The sequence below is a fragment of the Meleagris gallopavo genome, chromosome 10 (assembly GCF_000146605.3).
Source record: "Meleagris gallopavo isolate NT-WF06-2002-E0010 breed Aviagen turkey brand Nicholas breeding stock chromosome 10, Turkey_5.1, whole genome shotgun sequence".
Lineage (NCBI taxonomy): Eukaryota > Metazoa > Chordata > Aves > Galliformes > Phasianidae > Meleagris > Meleagris gallopavo.
The window spans coordinates 10,906,761-10,931,371 of NC_015020.2; the positions used below are offsets into that span (position 1 = coordinate 10,906,761).

Genomic DNA, 24,611 nt, shown 5'->3' on the forward strand with positions numbered 1-24,611 from the left:
GAGTAGATAATGTCTGTTGTATAGATAGTGAGCTGGCTAGAGTGGAGTCCAATTTTGTTTATGTGCAATGTATATATTTGATTTTCTGTGATTTTATATGCTTGACTAGTGGAAAGAAATTTTATCCAGGGATCATCAAATGCCAGACAAAAAAATCTGATAATAGTACTTCCAACTAGATTAATTTTTTATCACAGCTTACTCCAGTTGCTACACAGACATGGTAGGAACATTCTGTATTGATTAGATTCCTTTTAGTCAAATCTGCATCTTTTCTTCTTAGAAGTCAGAGGAAGGGAGAAGAATAAATGTAGATGCTTATTTATTTCTGGTGGATTTTTTTTGGTTTTGTTAGGAAACATTTCAATAGGATCAGAGAAAAACAACTGGGACTGGCATTTCATTTCTCTTGCAGTTATATCTGTGAATGATAACTGGCCATTTTGATTTTAGATATACTCTTATAATAAACGTACTGAAGATGCTGCTGACTGAACAGAGCATGTTGGTATCAGACTTCTTTGAGTCTTCTTACATAGTGTTGGTTTGATCTGTTTTTTCCTAGGAAAAAGAGAAGAAGTACATGCTTCCTCTGGACAACTTGAAAGTGCGTGATGTGGAAAAGAGCTTCATGTCTAGCAAACATATCTTTGCATTGTTTAACACGGAGCAGAGGTAAGAGAATGTGCTTTTCTGCAGATAATTGCATAAAGGTGTATCTGACTGAGCATTTTAATAACTGGGAGTGCCGTTCTACTATTTCCACTGTATTGAGTGAACAAAATGTTGATACTCTTGATTTATCTGCTTTTCTGCTGTTGCATAATGATGGGTTGAAAGGTTAGTGTCCGTCCTCCTGGCCACTCATGGGGTGAAATGCTCCGTGATTCATCATTTAGTTTTTCTGTATGGCTGAATAATCATCTCCTGATCCTATTTTTGTTTTGTTTGGCAGTCTCCTAGGCTTACCAAAACATTCATGACTTCTGTACCTTGTGACCAGATTCAACTGGTGTAAATCACCAAAGCGTCACTGCTTTCCACTTTCTCCAGTGGAAAAACTTGCTTGTCTGTAATCTTGAGCATCGTTTTATTGTTTGTTTGGATTTAAATACAGCTGAATGGAGAACAAATGAAAACCCTCTGCATTCTCAATTCATCGGAATCTTTGCTTTGTAGTGTTTTGCCTCAGACTTTTCTTTCAGACTCTGCCCTCTGATTTGAGGGATTGGTCACTCTGAGAAAGCCCACCGAGGGGGCAGAGCCAATTCAGATAACTGCACAACTAAGTCAGGAAAACATGAGAACTCTTAAAGGCATATAAATGACCTGTATTTTTGTTAATTTATTTACTGATTTATTACTGCATTTGCAGTTAGATCAGTGGAATTGCATTACAGCAGATGAAATGCAAGTTCTGTAGTTTCTTCTACAGGAAAATAAGTAGAATGTCTTTTAGTGGTAGTATTCATCAGTGCCATTGTTTTCTTCTTTTCTGCTGAGTCCCTTCACATCCACTCCCCCCAGTCACTAAAGCTGGGCAATTCAGTCAGATGTTCAAGATGATGAGGGCTGGATGTGGCTCCCTGCAGAGCCAGCTGTTGTTGCTCCTGAACTGGCCAGAAATAGTTCTTTCAGAAGCTAGAAGTGCCCCTCCCTCCTGCAAAGCAAAAGCAAAGCACAGGATTTCTGGGCTGTCAAGTTTCTGCTGGCTCCAGAAACATGAGGACGCAATGTGAGTCTCACTCTGAACTGCCCCAAGAGGCTTTGCCTACATTTGCTGACATCTCAGTAACCCACATGTGGACATTGTTTGCCAAGAGATGTCCTTTGAAAGTATGTCTCTGAAATCTTATTCTCAGCAAGCATTTCTGGAGCACAGAAAAAAACTTTGCAAAACTTTTCATCTTTTCAGATACTGGAGATTAATGTAATTATGATTTCCTACTGTAGATGTGTGATTTGTCCATTGTCCCATCATTGCACATACTTTTGTCAGGAAGGATGGCTGTCATGGTAGCTTGATGTCAGCCCTCCATGAGAAATCTGTTAAGTTTAGCCTCATTGTTTCTCCTTTGCTTGACTAACATTTGAATGCTTTCATCATCTTAAATATCAATCCCTGAACTGCCATGAAAATCCAAGGTAAGCATGCATTTCCTTTGGCAATTTTGGGATTTATTTGAGCATTATTTAGTTGCACATTTGCATTTTCACTGGATCTTCATGCACGCCAGACAGCAAAGATCTCAAAGTCAGATGTCTAAAATGCTTGTGACAACCGTGCCCATTTGGGTTGTGAATAGAGCCTCCAGCATCTGCAGGCTGCTCTAAAAACACCCTTATGTCTATATGGGCATGTTGAGACGTGACAGCACGGTGATGAGATGACAAAATAACTGCCTTGGGAGTGGCTGTTTACAAAGATAGTCCTCCAGCTTAAAAGGAGGCAGAACTTGAAGAAACGTTTATTGAATTCTAATTACAACAGCAGCCCCTCTGTCATTGTGAGGCAACTGATTTTTTTCATATTTCCAAAAATTTGCCTTCTGGCACAAATCAATCAAAACAAGCTGAGTATCATTTTGCTTTGCAGTGTCTCCTAAATTCATAGATTGTTTCAGCAGAAGTAGGGATACTGCAAGTTGAGCAAAGCGATCCAGCACTCAGCTGGGGCCCGTGTTCCCTTCCCAGTTTCCTGGGGAAACTGAAACAAGAAAGTGGTAAAAATCTGTTAAAATGAGGAGTCTCTTTGTTCTTTTAGTTTATGCTAATACGTTGATCTGCTTTCTGAGTATAGAAAGCACCAAATATTGCTTGCTTTGTCAAAATTAATGTAACGATTAGCTTAGTTTCTACTTTCTTTCTAAAACCTTTTAATTGTTTTCTGAGTTTGCCCACTGAGGGTTCTTGTTATGGAAACGTTTTACTGTTTAAGATGTGGATCATTAAAGAACAAAGGCAAAATCATCTGCTCCAGAGTGACTGACGATAGCATGGAGATTATTCCAAATCTCCTTTTTCCGTAATCTGTAGGGTGGTTTTTTTTCCCTTGATTTTGTGAGTTTTTTGAATGTCCTATTAAAATATTTTAATTTTCAAGGAATATCTATTTAGAGAAGAATTCTAATCAGCTTGTTCTCATTTTCATTCCCAGCCCCTCATTGCATAGGTATTTTGCTACAGCCATATGTTTCTGATACTGTACATTTCAATAGTTTCCTGGATTATGCATTGCATTTTTTCCATTTATGAAAACCTTTCCAGTTCTGAAATACAGTTACCAGGAAAATGCTCATTTCACTGCGTAGAAGGAAAAACCATCTTGAGTTAGGAGTTGAGGGGATAGAGGCAGAAGGAAACTTAACAGTATTTGTCATTTTGATTTACTGCAGAAGTCAACAGTTCTCTGACAGGAATCAAATGTGACTTGGTAATGTATAGTAAACGAAGACTGTGACGATTGATTTCACAGTGAAGATAAATTCTCATGAAATGTACATAATTGTGCAGCTATGAAAAGCCAGCATTGTGAAATAATTAAATTCTTTTCTTGTTACTTTCTAATTAAAAGTTAAAAATATATATAGTTAAAAAAAAAAAAAAGGAAACTCTTGGTGTGAAATGGAGTGTTGCTTAAGTAACAGAGCTGTTGGGGGGGTTAGAGTTATGCTTTTCAGCAAACTTAATGATTTATTCAAAGTTTTTGAGTGGGCTCTCACTTAATTTATAGAGATCATTGAAGACCTATGTAGATGGGCTTCTCTAGTTTACTTACCTTAGCAGCACTAAGAGCCAAGTCCATCAGAGAAAGTGTCCTTTGACTCCTGGATCATTTTGGGCAGTGTCTGTCTATGCAAATCTACATGCAAGCAACTGAAGTGGGGTTGCAGGATCGAGCAGGATCGAGCCTGTGTCTCAGGCTCTCAAGAAAGAGAGTGCTATTTTATGTTGACCATCCTTTTCTCCTTTCCTTCTATCTCCACAGCAAGCTGTTAGCGAGTCTTTTAGACTGGAAAAGAGATCAAGTGTATTCAAAGTATTTGAAAAGAACCATTCTGTATATCAATACGAATGAATGCAGTTTTGCTGTCAAACATAATGTGAAATTGAGCACTTCTGCTCGCTTTTATGAGAAGCAGAGTGATAGTAAGTGTAATTGTGCTCTGAAAACAGTGATTATTAAAAAGTTTTATGAAGGACTTGAGTTCTGGCTAGTCCTCACTACACAATGAGGTACACCATGGTGCTGCTTGTGAGTTCTGCCCAGTACTCCCAGAGGGACGGAACTCAAGGATTGGAGCCAGCTTTTGATTCTCTTGAAAACACAAGGCAATGTAAGGCTTTCCCTCTTAGTATGAAGACATGAAGTGCTAGCAAAGTTGTTGTGTAGACGTAGTGCTGATAGACTTTATGAAGCAGAGCTAAGAATGGAGAAGATTTTGTCACTGCATGTGATCGTGTTGATTCCCCTTTGCTGTCAAAACTGATGGATGCGTGAGACTCTTGGGCAGAGTTCAAGAACAAACAAATTCGTCCCATCCCAGGAAATTTACTTTCTTCATTCTTGTGCATTTCCCATAAAAATTTACCAATTTGCATTTTTAAGTACAGGGGTTTGGGACAAGAACCACAGTTTTAACTGTGCCTCCCTTCAGGATCTGTGATCACTTATTAGTCGCCTTTCTATGGTTCTGTATACCAGGGGGATGTGAGAAAATGAATTCAAAGCATTAAACCATTGTTCTGTTTATCTCCAGTAGAATAGTTTCCTGCGACTTAAATGCTCCTCAGTAATTGTGAAGCAGTGTGTCAGAGCTAACAGCTCTGCATGAGAGCTGACCGTCTGGGGCAGTTTTATTGGAGAAACAAATACTTAATCTGAGAAACAGATGAACGCAAAGGGGAAAGTCATCAAAAGAAAATGTGGAAGGGGCACAACAGGGCTAGAAATAGAGCTGTTGCCTCCTGAGCACGCTCTTACTGTCAGGAGTTGTAGTGCCCAAGAAACGACGTTGCCTTGTAGGACCCAGGGAAGAATGCGATGTTTGATAAGTGAAAGGTACAACACCTTTTATTTTGAGTGCCTGTTGTTGGCTAAGTTTTGCTCTAGAAGGGGATGGAGCATAATTCTTCTCTAGGACTCCAGATGCATTAGAACCTGAAGTACTGAATTCTTTCTTACAAACAACAAGTGGTTAACTGCAATCTATATATAGGGGAAATTGGGAAACAGCCAAAATAAAGGCAACTTGTGAAAGGAGACCGGGTCAGAGGAGCTGTTGGATGGAAGCCAGGCTGAAGGAGAAAGCCTAAGATGAGATGTATGTTAGTTACTGTTTTTGAATTGCTAAGAAAACTAAGCCTCAGGAAGAACTGGACTGTAAGCTATTCACAGCCCTCTCTTTTAGAAAAGGAAGAAATAAAATCTATTTAATTAAAAAATACATATCTAAATGTAACCCAGAAAAAAAAAAAGCTGCTGGGATTTGTAAACAAACTATAAGCTGCTGGTGAGTAAAGTGTCTAAGAATGGGGAAAATATACAAATGCAAAGAATAATTAGTCTTTGTGCCCCAACTGCATTCCATTAAAAATAATAATAATAATTCTGGAATATTTCATTGTTGCCATTACTGACAAGAATTCTTTGCACAACATTTATATTATAGGATGGGAGATAGGTGGTCTAAAATTGGCACTAAGGAGCAAAAAGGAGATCTCAGGGAAAGAAACTTAAATGGCAAACCTGTATCTTCTATGTGAGTTACACTGCAAGAAAATTCCCTGAGGGACTGTGTAGGATCTTCTACCAGACAGACAGGTGCTGTAAGCACAGCTTGCAGGACAAGTTCTCCTTCCTTGCTCAGCGTGACACAGAAAGTACATCACTGCCACATCTGTGGAAGCAGAAGTACGTGGTGAGGCTCTGACAGCTGGGAGCTCCTTTTGCATCTGTGTGGCCCTCAAGGCAGGTACCAAATCAGCCTTTCATCCCCTATCACAAAAATGACTGAGCCTTCTTATCTATGGAGTTACAGACTATTTTTGTGCCATTTACTGTTACCACCACAGATGTTGCCCTTCGTGGTGCTAGCTCTGGCTACATTTCTCTTCTGGTTTTCATATTGAAATTGAGACACTCGATTGTTCAGAATTGGCTATATGCTAATCAGCATCTCTTCGATTCATTTTCACCTTAAATTCATTTGTGTCTGTATTTGGGCGTGTAAACTTGAAGACATCCCTGTACTTCTGGGAGATCACTTACATGAGTTAATGGCAGAATCCTTAAGTGCTGTTATTTCTCGACATTGTCTCAGAGATTGTCTCTTTGGCTTTTCTGGATATTAAGAAAAACGTCTTCAGAGACATGTGTAATTAATTTTAATTAAGATTCACATTGTACTGATCTGAAATGGCATGCCTTGATAGAAAATGTTAGTCATTGCAGTTAACTCATAGCAGATGGTCAGTTTCATTTCTTTAAAATATATGATTTACAGAGCCTTTAGTAGAGCATTCTTATAAGAAAAATAGTGCATATAGTCAAACCAGACGTTGTGGAATTGCAAGTGTTTAAAATGTCAAACTAAGAGTAGGTCAAAGAAGCAGAATATAGCCAGTGGAGCTGCAGGATGGATAAGCAAAGGATATCTGTGGAGTTTTATTCAAGGTTATCTTTGTTGTGCATGTGTGCTTGGTGTATCTGGATTCTGCTATTTTCTCCTTATTTCAAGTCACTAAGTATGAAGCTCATTTTCAATCAAAGATACCTCAGAATTCATTCTTTTGCACTTATTGTGGAATAAAATTGAGCCAATTTGCATTTGATTTTGTGTTCATTTTAAATTCTGCTTGCATCCTCCTAAAAGGACGAGATGTTCACCAGCAGTCATTTCAGGTGTTTCAAATCCCTGTAAAGGAAGACAATCCTTCATCTGTCAGCTTATGAGTAGTTCCACTTGCTTCAGTGTCACTGTTTAAGTTCTGTGTGCTTTGTGTTCTTTGCAGGATTAGAGATAAATTCTCCTATAGGCACAATCCTAAAATTCCAGTAATATTCTCATTCTCTAATTCCTGTTCTGTCTCCTACTATAGATCTATAGGGAGGTTTAAGGGGAAAGAACAAATGCTTTTGCATTTAATTTTGGTTTGTATTTTCTCTCTCAAAAAAAAGCAAAAAAAAAAGAAGAAAAAAGAAAAAGCAAAAAAAACCCCAACACCTGCACATACAGTGCAGCTTTGTCTACTGAAATGTTCCAGATCCAACTCAGTCTAAAAGCTGTCTGTGCATACAGTTAGTGTGTGGATATGCATTTATTTATATGCATGCATATCAACGGGATTTGTAATGTATATAGACTGGTTACCTTTAACATCTTTCCAAGCTTGTTGGAGATAAATATTTAACCTTATCTTGGTGTTAAGGAGTTGCAAGAACTGCTATGTCTTGAGATATAGCACTTGTTCGGATAGCAAGCAGTTTCAGTGTGCAGCTGCTGTGGAGGGAACTCTGTTGGTATTGCCTCCACTACAGCAGGTATCCAGAAAGTTCTTTGTGATTTTCAGCTCTCTATTATTCCACTGTTGGGCCTGGTTCCTATAGCTCTGCTGTTGCATAGGCAATGGAACCCTCCCTGTGCAGTGCTGACAAGCCTAGGCTACGACTGGTGGGACAGGAATCTCAGTAACTCACAACTGGACTCACTTTCCAGCCTTCCTGCCACTACTCTGTTTCCTATTGGATGCTTTCAAATCTCTTCCTCCATTACTGCCTTTTCTTGCTAGGACTCTTCTGCAGTGGGAGGAGCTAAAGGGGTTAAGGCCGCCGTGCCGCATTTCTTGGAACACTGTGTTGGTTTGGGCACCTTTAGTCCAGCTGGCTGCTCATCACCATAAGCAACTCTGCTTCGATTTTTCTGCAGTGCACATCCTGAGGTATATGTATTTGGAGTGCGACAAAACCTGCAGATAATAAATTGTAATCTTTTATATTTTTCCCTCTTGCGATCGATTTTCAAGTACTACACAGGATATTTAGTTGTGAACTCTGCAGAAGGAAGCAGTATAGTTAGATGTGGTACATGCATGCAGTTTTGCACACAGCTCCCTTGTTTGTGTGCTCAAACTTAAAAAATGTTAAATATCCAAGGGAAATGTGGCACGCAAATTTTACTGCTAGGCATATTCCCATTTATTGTATTGCATCTGTTTGTTTCTACAGTCCCTTAAAGTTGCCTGAATATCAACAAGACTTGTATTTTTGAGAGTTCCTTTTTGCTTCTTGGTATCCTGTATTATATCACTCTTTAAAGTATGTAGCTGCTATGGAGATGACAATGAGAGCATGATCTCACTGTATTCCATATGGAATAAGTAGGTAAGGATTGAGTAGTAACTGTTTCTGTGCCATTATCTTTAGCAATTTTTAAAAGTGGAAGAGAGAACAAAACAGAAAATCTGAATAGTTTTCAAGAATGTTTTTACAGCTTTCCATGAGATGCCAGTGGATTCCTAATGAGTAAAACATGTTAATGGTATGGGTTTTTTGGTAAGATTCTGCTAGTAAAAGGACAAGCACTCTTCAGGAGTGCTTTTTTCCCTTTGAAATGCTCCTGTGCCTGTCAGCCTTTCTGGAAGAGAGAAAGACAAAGAAGTCTAATGGCAAGGAGGCTGTTTTGGGAGGCACGTGTCCATTTACCTGCACTGAGGCAAGCTTTGTGTGCCCTTTAGCTCCTCATTTACTCTGTGAAGCAGAAACCTGTGTTCCTCTGTAGCGGTCATGGAGCACTCAGACATTGCAGTGAGAGGCCTCAGAGGGCCAGAGGCACCCAGCATCCTGCTCATCAGGTGTCCCTACGCCTAGGAAAGCTCTTCACATGATGACAGGGAGTGCAGGACTGCCATCTGTTCAAAGCAGTCAGCTAAAATTCCCTCTCACACAGCTATGCTCACAAAATGCCAAGAAGTTTAATATATATCATGACAATCCTGAAAAAATGTTTTCACAAGCTGGTGTCATGTTGTTTTGCTCTTGCAGATAAGTATTTTTGGAACTTCCCTATCACTATATTTTACAGTCTTTGTGTGTTCTATTATTATTTTTAGTCTTCTGAGGCTATCCTGTTACCATTTTAGCTTCCCTTTCTCTTCATTTTCCTTCCCTTTCTAAGGAAGCTGCTCAGTTATCTCAGCCAAAAAACTTATCTCAGTAGAAGTTGCTCCTAACAATAAATTAAGACACTTTTTTTTTAGTGATTTCATATTGATCTTTTTTTGTTTGTTTTCATTCAGTCTTTTATTCTGTAAATCTTGACTCAGAGTTCCACAGATCAATTAAGATTCAAGTGTTTTATCATCACTTCAAGGCAACAGAATCTGAAGAGGTTGTTCAGGCCATTCTTTGCATTAAGGCAGAATAAGAGCATTTGCATTTGGAGCCAAGAAGTAAATAGTTTGATTTCAAATTTCTGAAAAGATACTTCTTTTATGTCTATCCTGATAAGTAGAACTTTCAGTCATTCCTTCTGCCAGTGGGTGTGCCTGAGCTGTGCTATGTGACATGTTAGTGCCTGTCTGCCTCTTTGTGCTCTGCCTGGTTCTCCTAGGAGGGCAATGCAGGCATGCTGCTCTGCCTGGCTCTGAGAGGTGCCTGAGGCTGCCCTTGGTTTGAGCTACCAGTACATCTTCAGGTGTATTCCAGAAGCATGACGGTGAAATCCCACCAGCCCCTGAATGCTACAGAAATCTGTCCAGGCAGTGATGATAATAATAATCTCCAAGTTGTATTAGGTGTTCACTCTTTTTTTCCTCAAAATATGTGGCAGGGATCACGTCTTTTGTTGCATAATGGAGCTATAAGAACCCCTTGTCATTGCTCTCTTTGAAGCTTGAATAATCTCTCTGAGTCCTCCTGCTGCCCCTCGCTCCCCCCTCTCCATAGCTTGCTAAGGAAAGAAAACAGTCTGGTTGCAATGGAAGATCGATTCCTGTGCAGCTTTTAAGATCTGGCAAAATGTGGTTTCATAACCTTTGTCTGCAAAGCTTGTGGCCTTTCCTAAAAAGACTGTTGGCTGACAAATTTATAGCAAATCTGGTGGGTATATAGACTATGAATTCGGAAACTAATGGCTAAACCGTAAGGGGAAAATCTGCTCTATTTACTGGAGAATTTACAAGTACCACCTTCCTACATATTATGTATTTTTCCTTCTTTCTCTTTTCTTCCATTATGTGATTCCCTATTCCTAATGCTTATATTTATCTAGTTACATTTATTATCTGCAGTAGGTATTATTTAAACACATCTCAGTTTTCTTACAACTGTGGCAGACTTTAGAGGAATTCCTAACAAATTCTAATTGTCATTGTATTTTTCCCCATTTTACTGATGGTGTCTGAAAGTCAAAAGGATCCATCAGAAGGACCTAGCACCGGAAAAAGTTGCATCCTTAGTTATTCTGATATTTATTGCTTACAGCAGCAATCAGCTTCAAAATACAGTTTTGTCAGAATGTCTTGTGTGTTTGTTCTCTGTATCACAACAGTTTTACTTTTCTTAAATGTGCCTCATTTTGGAAACAAAAGCTGGAAAATTGATTTGAAGCAGTTTCACGGTGCTTTCAGATAACTGTTATTTCCAGAGCTGTGTTGTAGCATTGTAAGATATTTTTAAGTACTCCATGTAATTATTAAACAAGCACCTGTCTCATAAACGCCGTTGTCTGAAACAATTAGCAAGTTATTTCTGATCCCAAAGGATTTTTTATTTAAAATGCTGTGAGCGTGATACAAAGAAGTAAAATTCTGCTTTTACATTGTGGTGCTCTCTGTCCTAGGAATGTTTACAAGGATTACCGTTTCCTTGAACTAGCCTGTGACTCCCAAGAGGAGGTGGATAGCTGGAAGGCATCTCTGCTACGAGCCGGTGTCTATCCTGATAAATCCTCAGTAAGTTCTACAGCTCATTCGTTTTCAGTAGCTGCTCTTTTTCAGACAGAAAAACAATTGCATCATTTGGGAGAACATAAAGTCTGCAGATATCTCAAGAAATTGTAGCCTTTTCACTGGCCTCTGATGTGGTAATTGTTTAATACTCATAATGAAATACTTTACAGTTAATTTGTGTGTCAAACATCAATTAAAAAAAAAAAATTCCAAAATGTTATTCATTGGAACAGTTTGGTAAAAGCTTTCAGCAAAGTGAGGTTTTCTGTGCTTCATTGCTTCTATTGAATATCTTCTAAAGAAAAGCTTATTCCTGCAAGCTCTGTATTACAGAACTGACAGAAGCATTTCAGGCAATCACGTATATTTATTTGACTGAATCATTGCATGTTTTTGTGTATGGAACACATGCTAAACCTTTCCAAACACCGTTGTACTGTGCTAATCATGTGAAGCAAATTGAACAGGAAACAGCAAGAAAAAAAGCCTCTAAATTAAACAGAAAAGACAAAAAAAGGAAAATGCTGGGAAATGGAATACGCCCAACTACCATTTTGTATTTTTTGGACATTGTCATTTTATATTTTCTCATTTACATAAGTCTGGGACGAGGGAGTTGGCTCAGCTCCCCAGCTTGAAGTCCAGCTCCCTCAAGTGCCTGCGTAGCTGAGGCTGTAGCAATATGGCCTGCAGCATCAGAACAAAACCTTGGTACTGAGCAGTGAGGCTGCTTTAAGACCATTCAGATTATGGCTACTCTGTTTTACAGTTAAGGTTTCAATTTTAAAAGGCCTTTATTACCCAAACCTACAATAACCACAACTTTTTCTCAGAAGTGCCAGAACTTCCATGGGATTCAATCAGTATTGGGGTTTTCTTCTTTTTTGTTTTGTCCTGTGCTCTGTGCTTGAGCAGTTTGAATTGAAAAATTCTTCAGTATTTCAGTATTCACTAAATTCTTTCAGTATTCACTAAAGATTCTCTAATGTGTGGCTCATCTTTCTTCAGTAATTTGTCGCATGGATACCTTCAGAGGAGAATCTGTTCTGAGAAATGATGCTTTGACTTTGGTGGGATTTGTTCCTATTCCTGCATGTTTTCCATGACAAGGCCAGGTCCCTTGAGCCCAGGGTCTTCATTTTCATTGTCTTCCTCATACTTCCCTTATTTTTGTGATCCCTGTACATCTTCCTGTATAATCCTCTCTGCATCTCTTCCTGCTGCCATTTACACGCACAGGCAATGCTCACTGTACTCTGTATAAAGAGTGTCGAGGCTACCAACAAAAGCCAAATCAGAACACTTGAACTGTGGGGTTCTCCAGTTATTGTAGAAATGACCAGTGATTATAATAACAGTGTTGGGTTTTTTTTAACAAGTCAGACACAAATTCAGCAGGAGACCTACCAAATATCTCACACTCTTTTTAAAATATTCTTAATGACTTTCCAGTAGGGTGCCTGTCCCCGTAAATTAGCTCTTATCTAGGACTACCAGAAGTCATTTTACAAGGATTAGTTACAAGAGGTTATCTAATAAATTCCTACTTTCAAAATACTGCATCGTTTTGATTTTTTGCTCAGGTTATGGTGTCAAACCAGCCAATTGAATCTGGTGTTCTTTCTCATGTTTGCCATATTCATATACCTGATGCTTTATTGATAAAAAGGGCACACTAGCTGGATTTCTAAACTTATGTTCTGTCCCTTTGTTTTTCCCATCTCCCTAAAAATATTGTATATTCAAAATAGGTTTTCTGAAGAACTCGTTTTTTTTTTTTTAAGTTTGTATGTTGAAGGAATCTCAGAAACAAGATGAAAGTCATCTTTAAAAGACAAAATTAGGAGGCAGTCAAAACTCAGTTGTTGTCTGGGCTGGAATTACCTTCACATCACCAAAAAAGGATGAATATTATTGTTCCAAACCCTCCAGTTTGAAATTCATCCCGTAGCTCATCAAACTGTGCAGGAAGGATCCTTCATGCTACTCTAATCTTGCAAAGTATTTTCCTTGTACCTGACTGTAGGTTCAAATGTATAAAGTCTGCAGATAAAGTTCTAAATTTTGTAGAACAAAAGCTTCAGCACCAAGGGCACAGTGGGAACTTCGACAGAACTTTCATTATAATCATATGCACACTCCTCAGTTCTGCACCTTTGCCTGTCAACATAAAATAGTTTTAGAGATGCCCACCAGTCTTTTACTCTTTTTCAAAGATTTAGAGACCTCATTTTCATGCAAGAAACGCTGTTAGGAAATGGCAGCAAGTTGTGTTTGCTTCAGTCCTTCTTAACAGCTTCGCAGTCCCAGAGTTAAAAATAAAGAGGTACCCCAACCCCTTCACAGGATGACCTTCTCATTCTTTTTCATGTGCAAGTTGCAGCTGGTAACTTTGAATATTCAAGACTTTGGCACCAGAAGTAGAAAAATTGCTGCTTAGAAATGAAAAATAGATTAATAGTGCTGTAAACCTGGAGTGCTGCAGTGGTGAGGCTGGCCTGCTTTCTGTAACTGCCAGAGGAGCGTGCACAGCCTGGAATCTGAAGTTAAGCTGTGTGCTTTCATTAACAGCTCTGCTGCTCGCATACGGGAATGCTGATATAAAGCCCAACGCATTGGCCCCTACTTGGGTTTCTTCTGAATGAAAGGAAAAGTAGGAATTTGTCACTGAATTAAAGAGATTTGTTTCAAGTTCTCACCAGGAGCAAATCTCTCAACTAAGAATATTTGTTTTTCTGTTGTTTTTCTAGTAGTGCTACTTAAAATTGAATGATGACAGTGGTAATGGGGCTTGGTACTTACCACTGCTGCTATGAAGTACTATTTTAATACCCTAAGCAAAGTCTAAGGTTGTTGACATTTTATTTCTGTGCCTAAACAAAACTCATTAAACCATCTAACACCCCATTCCTCCATTTTCTTGCTTCCTTTTGCCTGTGCTCTCCATCCCTCTCCATCCCGTGTGTGCAGATGTACGTTCACGTATTCATTCACTTGTTAGCTATCTTTAACCACCTTTCAGAGTTTTTCTTTGAGCCCCTGAATTCTTTTGCACCTTTCCAGGTCACCTCCCTCCCCAGAGATTTGCATTTCTCAGTACGTGAGCTTTGACAGCCACCCGGATAGCAATGAATCAGTGTTTTTAGTATTCCAACCCATATGCAAGGCAGCTTGCTTGATATAAATCACACTGTGGCCAATTCACTTTGAAACAGGATATCCATTTACCAGCTGACTTTACTGCTGGGTTTCTGTACTGAGGCATCCAAACCTCCTTTTCTAAAAAATGGCTACAACTTTGTGACTAACCTTTCCAGACTGTATTTCTCAACTCCGCTGGTGTTTATTTTGGCCAACTTCCCACTGGATAATATACACTGTTCATGCCAGCTCATGGCAAAACTTGTAATTAAAAGAAAAGAAAAGAAAGCACAGATGTTCATCGTAAGTTGTTCAGCACACTTTACCTGGCTGGCACAAACCATCCATTCCCTTTCCCCTCTCCCTAATGCCATCTCCTCCTTACTTTCATTACTAGTCTAAACGTACAATATTTGCTTTTTAAAAGCATTGGATAGTGAAACTTTCCATTCATTGGCATGTTGCAGGGAGTGGCTGTCATGAAAGGGTAAGCAGACATATTTAGTGGTTGCTTTGCGTACTGGAAGCTCAGTATTACCGATGCACGAAAATCCCTCTGGCTTTGGTCCCATCCCTAGATCATTTTGAGCCTCGTTTCCCTCACCCTTGTTTTAGTGTCCACCGACTTCCCTGGAGCTGCTCCTAATTTACACTGGTGGAAGCAAAAGTAGAATCTGAAAGTTTGTGTAGAGAGGAAATTTTGAAAAGCAGTGTGAATTTAGAGCTTCGCTGACCATTTCAAATCCTTCGTGAATGTCCTGTGCTCCTCTGGAAGCTGTCTGACTAAAGGACTCTGTGAATGTACTTTGAGTCAGTTCATTTGGTTTGAGCTACTTCCAGAACTGTACAAGTCAGACTGAATGTATGTAAAATATATGTATCTAATATTTCTTTTTCCTCTTTCCTCCCTGCTGCATCCTGCAAAGGGGAACAACAGAGTAAGTTCTTTGTCCTTTTACAAAATCCTTTTGTATCCTGACTCAAGGGTTTTGTCATAAAAATCACTTTATCTTTTCTTTCACACAATTGTTGCCTGCATACTCCTAAGAGGAAACTCCTAGCTTCTTTCTAATAGGAAATGTAGGCACAAAAATGTCTTCTATGCAACTATGAACAGATCTTTGTATTTTAATTTTGCAGAAGGTGATATGTTAAGTGATGCCGAGTGTTGTTTTTTAAGGCATTTCGGTGAGAATGATACAATAAAGCAGTATTGGGTCCGAAGATTATGAAGGTATAGTAATAAAGACCTTCTGAGGAAAGGTTGCTATAGTCTGATGAAACTCATTACAGCTGGATTTTTTGACCATACATCAAAGCTTGTATTAATGGGCAGTTATAAAAACCCGGCACTAAAGTCTTAAATAACAGATTTGCTGGCGTTGTTGGCTAAGCTGAACTAGATCAGTGTAGTGGCTTTGAAGGTGCCTTAAAATGGATGGAGGAGGGTGGGGTCAACATTTGACTTGGCTTCTAGACCCTTGATGTGTTCCAGCTGGACAGCAGCAGAAGGGTGTGGGGTGTAGAGAGGGAGAACTGAAGTATGCATGGTAGGTTTTTTGAAACTGAGCAGCACATAAAAAGATAGTTTTGCTGATGTTGATCTGATAAACTAAAAATTAAGTAGTTCCCAGGGTTTGTACTTTTTCTGCCATTTTTACTTAGCTTAAGAATGGAAATTTCACATCTCACACTTTGGAACATGATGCAAAGAGATTTTCTCATGCTACAGAAAGAATTTACACAGCTTTTGCACTTTTTTTCTTTCCTGTTTTGATGTATTAACCCTTAGGAGGATGTATCTGGAGCATCACAGGATGCTTCATAGCAAATGTTGAAACTATCCCCTGAAATATTGCTTGTAGTATCTCACTGTGAGCTTCTAACATTTCTGGGCTATTTGGGAAAGACCCAGGTGCATTTAAAATGTTCTGAAGACCTGGGAATTTGTCTGCTTTTAATTTTGATATTTTTATCGCTTTTTGTCTGCTGCTGTCTCCATAGTAACTAGGCTCAGAAGCACCAGAAATGTGTTTTATTGGCTTGCCTGTTGGGTGGTGGAGGGTTAAGAATTGATGGCATAGAGAGAAGGACTGTATGCAGGAGTTGGTGTGAAATGTAAATGTTAACTGTGTACACTGAAATATCAAGGTAATGTTTATAATGTTGCTTTACGATATGCTGACTTAAGGCTTTGCTGCTATGCTGGATACTGAGCTGATCTCCTGATGAGAGGAGTTAGACTGTAGATGCTCTGTCAAGTGAGATGGGGCACCAGAGATCTGTTGGGGCTGCCAGAAACAGGGGTCAGGATGCATGTGGACGAGCACTGTTCTCCAGTGACCTGAGCTATGGGGCACCTCCAGGGAGGGAGGATCAGTAGTAGCGTCTGGCGTGGAGTTAAGTTGCTAGCAAAAGATAGGATAGATTTAAGCAGGTATAGGAGAAATGTGTGAGATTTGAGGCTTGTTGGATCGGTTAGCTTTCCTTATGCTATGGGTGATTTTGCTGTACATTCACAGAAATTCCCCCATTGGCCTTGGGATGTCAGCCAGAAGGTAATTCCAAAACAAATCTCCATGACAGCCATCCTCATCTTTCTCGTGGAACCCAGATTCTGATGAGGATCATTGTATCCTCATCTGTGTCCCCTCCCTTCTTTCACATAAGCTGCTCGTGCTCAGGGGGCTGGAGCTAGATGATCTTAAAGGTCCATTGCAGCCCAAGCCATTCTAGGATTCTATGATTTTGGGAGGTTATGAATCCCAGTTAGGCAGGCAGAACTAACCTGCAGCTGCCTGCAGTGGCTCAAAGCCCACAGACATCTTGAGACTTCTGTACCTAGTTGTGTGGAAAATGAAGTGGGTACACCTGAGAGTCTGAGATGTGGTTGGGAGAAGGGAGGAGTTGCAGACTGTGGATCCTGGTGGTTTTCAAAGCTGCAGAATCCTTCCTTACTATCCTGGTATGGATTTACTTGGGTACCTAGCAAGGCTTTAAAATTCCTATTATTATTACCTGCTAGGGCTTTCACACTGTCTCATGTCATGTGGAAAGATTCCATAACCACCCACACAACCTGAATGGGTACTGCCCTTAGCTTTGCCTCTTAAATTTGCAATGTAAAAATAAACACTGGAGTAATGAGGTCCTAAGAAAAAGCAGGGGGAGGGAAAAGAAGAGGGTTTATGGTCATCGGTGGACTACTAATCATTGTTATTTTTACTTTTTATTGTTGCACAATCATTACTGTAAGTGAGATTTCTCACATGGTTAAAAATAAATATATCTTCAAAGGCTTTGTTGGATAAGATCTGTAAAAGGGGTCGTTTAGAATGAGGTAATGGAGACCTACCTCATTCAGCAAGCACATGTTGGCAAGCCATGTCTTACTAAAGTTAAAACTGAACTCTGCTCTGCAGTCCTGTGCAGAGGCAGGAGGAGTGGAGCGTTGTGCCAGGCTGCACAGAGCGCTGGGAAGCTGCTTGTAGCTTCGGTCCAGATGCTGAAGACACTGAGTCAGTGTCTTAATCCTCTTTGTGAATTTGCTTCCTCCCCTGTGCATTTTCATCACTCTTGTTGTTTAAAAACAAAAGCAAAAAACACCGGCCCTCCAGAGCCTGCTGTTTGAGAACAACAGCAGCAACAAAGCCTACAACATTCTCATGTAGGCAGTTTTCTTTACGTGCCCAACGTTGTTAGGTTAGAAGATTTATTAGATGCTGTGTCCTACTGAAATTCTCATCCCAAACCCCATAGGCTGAGCTAGCAAAAATAAAGCACACACACAAAAAATTTGCATCTTGGTTAGTGGAATTGTCTCAGTGTGGATAACACTTGAGCATACGAGCATTCACCTAATACAAAGTCACTTAGTAGAATTTAGTTTGAATTTTCTCCTGAGAAAAACAGAATTTCCTTTGAAAAGAAAAGGAAAATAATCTCGCTGCCAGGTCAGTTTGCATGTTATTGCTTAAAATACTTCTTGGTGACATATTAATTGCTTAGTTTCAAGTCTCTTTTTTTAAGAGGGGGAGGGGAAAAGGGATGGGAGTAGTTATACCGAACCCGGATTCCAGATCAGCTACTTCATTAAGAAGACCAGATGTCCTACTCCCTCTTGAGACAGCCCTGGAAAGTGGGAACTTCGAGTGAGTGAAGTCAGGGTACTCATCCTACCTAAGTGTATGACAACAGCTCTCTCAGTTCATCTATTTCATGCCTGGCTATCGACATTTCTATGCAGATACTGCGCCAGAAGCCACGTGCATCTTTGCACAGGGCTATGATGCTTGTTTTAGCAAATCCAGCTGTGTTTCTGAAGTGTCTGCACTTACCTGGTAGTCACGCTCTGACTCAGGCCATGCTAATGTTCCCAGCCAGGCTCAAACTGAGAGTCGGTGCCTCTGCTCCCAGACTGCTGAGGGTGGTGTTCGAGTTAAGGTCCTAAGCTAAAAAAAGTAAGGACTCACTTGTGTTTGTTGTGTAGCAGCAAGCTGAACAGCAACTTGTGCTGATGTGTCAGAGGGAAAGCAGCGTAGATGGAAATGAAAACTGTGCATTTATTGTTGGGTTTTTTTGTTTTTTTTTTCGTGACTTAAAAAAACAACACCCAGACAACTATATTCTAGGAAAGGAAGGCACTGAATTCTAGGAAAAGAAGAATCCACTTCAGTTATGACTAAAATTGGCTCCAGGCCAAGGAGGTTTAAAAATAACTTTCAAATGAAAGAAGTGTTATAATATTTTTTAAAGTGGGAAAAATGCCATAATTTTATAGACGGTGCTTCAGTCATTGCTTCAAACAGATGAATTGAGTTTTACAATGAAGTGACGGCGTGACGGAGCAGAGCAGTGCGTGCATGCGCGTAGCCACAGGGTCAGCAGCAGTCCACAGCAGAGGGAGGAAAGGAAATGGCTGTTTGTCAGTGCCTTCCGTGCTGCCTTACGCTTTCATGAATGCGAAAAAACCCCTCCATAAAAATCATCCTTCTAAGTATTTACTACTTCAAACCAAACCTAGAGGCACTCCTGTTCCCTGAAACACAGAGCAGCCCTCTTTTATATTCTCTAAGAGTAAAGTAATTGTTGGCACAAGAGAGTTAAAAACGTACAAGGGAGAAAGAAATCCAGAGCATTGCATCAGTTGCACTGACTGTAACAAGATGCAGCCTTGCTAACTGAAGGATTTCAGAACCAGTCCCAGCAAACTGGTAACTGCCTGTGTCAGGGGTCAGCCGTTCAATAGCTGTCAGTTTTACATTTCTGCTATTAAACGAACCTGCTGACATTAAGCAAGCTCCAGGAAATTTAGAACGGAGCAGGTTTTTTTTATTATTATTATTTTTGCAATGTCTTCATGGTGGGCTCTTTGCTTTCCATGAGACACCTGCACCTTGAAAATATTTTTAAGTTCTCATTTTTTATGGTGCAGCTCATTTTTGCACCACTTCCACTCTAATGAAGGATTTTATTGAAGCTGCACAGAAAGGTGAAAACTTTCTGGCTGTGAAGTTTCAGAGGATGGAGCACGAGTGTCAGCCATGTTCTGGACATGAATTCCTATTGAAAAGAGAGTGCGATCTGCCCTGGGGAAGGCAGTAAAGAAAGCCAACTCCTGCAGATCCTTTCCTAGAACTGGTCAATGAGTGCTAAGAGTTGGCTGGCACAGGAGGGTGCTTCTGGGCTGTGCTGCACTTCTCAGAACTACAGAGATCCTTGAGACTCCAGGCCGGGTGTCTGTGCCCCCAGGTCTCAGGACAGCCATAGCTGGAAGGTCACGTTGCCTCCATACCCCTTCAGTGCAGCACCACCGTGTCACCATGTGCAAAACTGAACAGAAAGGGAAAGGCACTCAGATATCACAAGACTTGGGCAATTTTTTTTGTTGTTCTCCAAGTCAGTTCCTGCACAAAAAAACTACTCCCGAGTAGCTGTTTTTTTAAAAAAGTAGTCAGGTCTAAACAAAAATGTGAGTTTTTTCTGCCAAAAATGTCACCGAAGTCGCTTCCATAGCATTTACAGTGTAACAGGAAATGTAGTCATTGGACAGGAGGGTGGAGGGCAGCTGGTTAACAGCCAGATCCTTCTTTTTCTCTCATTTGTAAGAGAAAACAAGACGATTAAGAGAAACTGAATGCTGTTTTCTCTCATTCTGTTTTGGACAAAAGCAAAGATATGCAATGTTTATGCTGATGCATGGTTTCATCCTGGATTTGTTTAGCCTATCCTACCTTTCTTTTGGTAGAGGTAGGGTTATAATTACTGTCTGCATGGAGACAATTTCACACAATGCTTTGTGTGTGAAATTCCCTGTTCTGAAACTTCATTCTTTCCTCACAGCACTCATGATGTCATTTGTTCCTGTTCTGTGGTCACCCCTCCTGCATCTCCTGTGTCCCAGTTCCGTTGTGGCCTTTCATTGACCAGTGTGTTCTCTGTCCTTCCCTGTTTGATGGATTTGTAGGACATTTGCTATTCTAACTGCGCTGATTCTGGAGCACTGAGTTTTGACCGTAGGAAAAGCTGGTTGTGGACACTTGTGGTGATTGATTTTTGGTTCTCTTCCACTTTGGTGCCTTACCTACTTGTTCCTGGTCCCAAAGTAGAGAAACAAATGATCTTACTTGGTTCACCTTTACCTTCTCTCATTGTTTTTAAACCTAACATCTCCTAATCAAATTACTTGTAATTCAGAGAGAGAATGATGCATCACTGAATATTGCACTCAGTTCAAATGATGTATGTGAAATTATCTGGCTGGATAAAAGCTCTGTGGTGCGTAGACAGAAAGTTCCCATGAGCTGTTACTCAAGGTTTTGGGCTGCATTAGACCTTTTCATTAGCAGAAAATGAAACTTTTGAGTCATATTTATTTGTCACAGTGTTCTCTTGAGCTGTTCAGTGAGCAGGGGCTCTGTACCTGCTGTTCCTCAGCTGAGGGCTTCAACACAGGGAATGATCTGACTCTGTGAACAAGGACACCAGCAAGCAACCTCGAATGCGTAGCTGTCTATAGCTTACCTTTATCTGTCGGGTTTCTTTTCTTCTGGATCAATGGCTTCCAATTCAGAGCTCACTGCTAGTTTCAATGCTAAAGCTTAGGAAGTTAACCAAGGGCAAAATGCAGCATTGTGTGCAGTTCTCAACACACTGTTGCCCTTGGTATGGTGGAAATCATGGCCCTTGCTTTAGGACGCTTGTCATCTCCAAGAGTTTGAAAACATAACTCTTTTTCTTTATGGTCTCTGTTATATACTGCTGTGTAGAATAAAAACCAATGAGTGGATGCATATGCTCAGAAACAATTAAACTGTAACCAGCATTGGTAGCAAAAAGACTGGAACATGGGTCAAATATTGGGCATGATGAAGTCAATTGTAAAACTCCCATCAGTGTCTGGAGGGTTAGCATTTCATCTGCTGTGACTGAACATGTTCTGCTTCATTCTGTAAGTTTTTAGTGGACTGCTGTTTTTTCCCTGCTTACTGTAGTCTGGTGAGTGTTCTGCTAAAATCCTCCTTTCCTAGAACCAGTCCTGGTGTTGTCCAACTGGGACTGTGATTTCTGCCCCATGTAGCATTTCTCTTATTTAGTTCCTTCTTATTCGTACAGTTTCTTTTGTAAGTCACAGCATGATGCCTGTCCAGCAGCTGTTGTTAATATTGTGAATAGATACTATTTGTCTAGAAGCTGCAGTTGTGGACCCAGATCCTATTTTACAAATGTAAAATAAAAATGTGGTTCCTGGCTCGTAAAACTTACAGTCAAAGAATGACAGGAGAGAATCAGTGGATAATTACTGAACATTGTCCTGTCTGCATTTTGGGTTAGAGGTTTGTCACTAGCCATTGAGATCTGTGGAAATTGATAGTTTCAGAACAAGCTACCTGTTTGTCACTGGTCTGACTAGCAGGCGATGTAGGCTTTAGGATTACTATATTATTAATGAATCCTGTAGAGAAGCAGCATAATTTCTTTCTACAGGACTTGTCTCTTCAAGCCTGAAAAGGCACTATTTTTGGTGTTTGGAGCAGGTTTGGCAAGACATCTTCATTTTTGCTCTTTAAAAATACCTCACTCCTACAACATCTGCATATGCAGTGATGAATTTAAGAATCAGCAATGATGGATTAATCCTAATTTGATTTCAGTTAATTTGAATGTCCCCTTAGTTGGGGAACCAGAAGCATCTCAGCTTAAAGTAAGATTGGAAATTTGCTTAAGCAGTTTTGTTAAGTCACTTGTTGAAGTATTTAAAGTCAGTAATTGTTATTAACTAACCTAGGTGTGCATGAGGCTCTTCATCCTTTTGCCGGTTTAATGAAGAGCAGAAAGAAAAACTGTGGGGAATTGTTTGGAATTATTTTACCCGAGACAAGAGGGTGTGTGTGTGTGTCTGTGCATGCTGAGAAGTTTGGTGCATTTGCTCAGATATGCTGAATGTATTTGCTTTACGTATACAAGTACCAACATTTTCTTGTCGCATTCAGATCTTTTTGGATGATACCCCACTAGGAAACTGCATGTATTTCCAGGCATCTGTGTCTAGAATAATCTGTGATTATTCCTTCTGTGTCTGGATCTCTTGGCTGTTGATACCCGTGTGTAATTGTTAAGGTTCCTGGTTAATTGTCTGCCAGCACTGTGACAGTTAAGCAACAGAATTCAGATTATGATGGAGCACTTAAATGCACATCTTTTCTCTGGTAAGGCTCAGGAGCGTTGCTGCTCCGTGTAAGATGAAAGGATGCAGCACTTCTCAGTGTCACCTATCCCACTTCTGTGAGTTTTGAGAAAAAGTCCTTTCCACCTGTGCTCTTTCTGGCTGAATCTTCTCTTTTGGATGATGGACTGTTTTAATAGGACTAAAAGATGCTCCTACTTTCAAGAGTTTCTTTTATCGTGCGTCTGCCTTTTCTCTGTGCAAAGCTTATGCTTTGTCAGTACTGATAGCCTTTAGGCTGATCCTTCATAGCTTTTAAGAAATATTTTTCATCATGTATTTCTTCACGCAGAGGAGCATTAAGCTGTCTCACAGAGTTTACAGTTAGTCACAGATACCTGAAAGACGGTCGCAAATGCCCTATTTGTTCCAAGCATGGAAAATTACAATTCAAATATCAGTGAAGCTACCTCTTTTGTTTCTGTGCATTTTGGTAAAAACACTCTTTTACTATGGTAACTCCACAACCCCTCGGGAATTACCCTGTAATGCTTCCAACCTTCTTTTTTTTTTCTTGACAAGTTTCTGGCTATATCCTGGAAAACTTCTGGAGTCTGCTATGGATCTATAGCAGCTGAAAATATGGGAGCAGCATAACCTGAAATAAAATCCATAAAGGAATTTTACGTTGGGCAGGGGAAACTTCCAGTGCAAACCAAAACGTTCACATTCACACTCAATAAGCTAAAAACTCATTAAAGGGAGAGGTAAAATGAGTCTGTCCTGGGCGTCGACAACAATTAAGAAGCTTTGCTACAGAGTGTGAGCTCTGCTTGATACAGAATATATGTGCTTTAGTTAATATTCCTACCTGGAATCTCCAACAGTAGTTTTTAGTCAGTCCAAATTCAGGCAGCACAGTGTTCAGCTCTGATCATTTGTGTGGAAACCACTGCAATCTCTTATTTTTCTGAGCCTATGTTAAGTTACTTTAAAATCTCTTTGCTGGAAGATATGCTTAAAAACACGTAACACGCTTCCAAAATGCTGTGATAATTAAAAAAGAAGAAAGAAAGAAAGAAAGAAAAAATAAATTAAAAAAAAAAGATGAAAAAAATGCTCATAGCCAAAGAAGTTTTACATTGGAATTGAAATCCAGCCATCCAGCCTTTCTTTTGCTAGAGTACTATTTCTTGCAAAGCCTGCTGCGTGTCTGATAACATATTCCAGACAGGCTGTGCATGCAGAGAGCTTTTCATTCAGTTTCTTTGGGCGTAGTACAGCAAGATATTTCAGTCCAAAGCGCTTAGTTATAAAAGATGCAGAATGTACTGAAATCCAGGCATTTATGTATCTTGAGAGTATGACTGCATGCAATCGACGGAGAAGCACTCTCCAGAGCTGTAAGGAAAAGCATTCTTTTCATGTTTCTTCCCAGTTTGCATTAGACAACTCATACAAGAGCTAGAATATGAGACAGGCTTTGCAAGGAGCCACAGCAGTTCTTACTGGTTTTTGGGTTTCCCAAAGAGATCTGTTCTCGGTAGGTTGTTTTGCTGCCAAAGGTTTTATCATGTGGACCAAGTATCGTAAGGGAACAGACAACACCATCTTCGTGTGTTTTTAGACATGTTATTTACTGGGGTTTCCCTGAAGAAAGCTTAGGAATTCTTTCCCCATGACTCACTGACCAAGGGATTGTTTTTATATAAACTTTCCTTCAGCTGGTTAGATTTGGAACACAGCGTCTTCTGCTCCTTCTGGGGTCTGACTTTGCTCTTAATTTCTTTTAATGGATGTTCCTGCAGCCAACAGCATGGTCTGAACCTCCTGGCCTTTTCCTTCACCCTGAGTC

The 24,611-nt window shown here is 40.0% G+C and overlaps 1 protein-coding gene across 5 annotated transcripts in view; it reads left to right on the forward strand.

Annotated features, from left to right (window-relative positions):
- Positions 1-545: 545 nt before the first annotated feature.
- Positions 546-24,611, forward strand: part of LOC104912335 (dynamin-3-like) — a 64,252-nt gene continuing 40,186 nt past the window's right edge. For all 5 annotated transcript variants that reach the window (XR_004160763.1, XM_031554820.1, XM_031554822.1 and 2 more), the window contains exons 1-2: positions 546-675; positions 10,842-10,953. Coding sequence is in view for 4 of the 5 variants with exons in the window: in XM_031554820.1 (XP_031410680.1) it covers positions 584-675; positions 10,842-10,953 (204 nt within the window). In the remaining variant the exon portion in view is untranslated. The remainder of the gene's footprint in view (positions 676-10,841; positions 10,954-24,611) is intronic.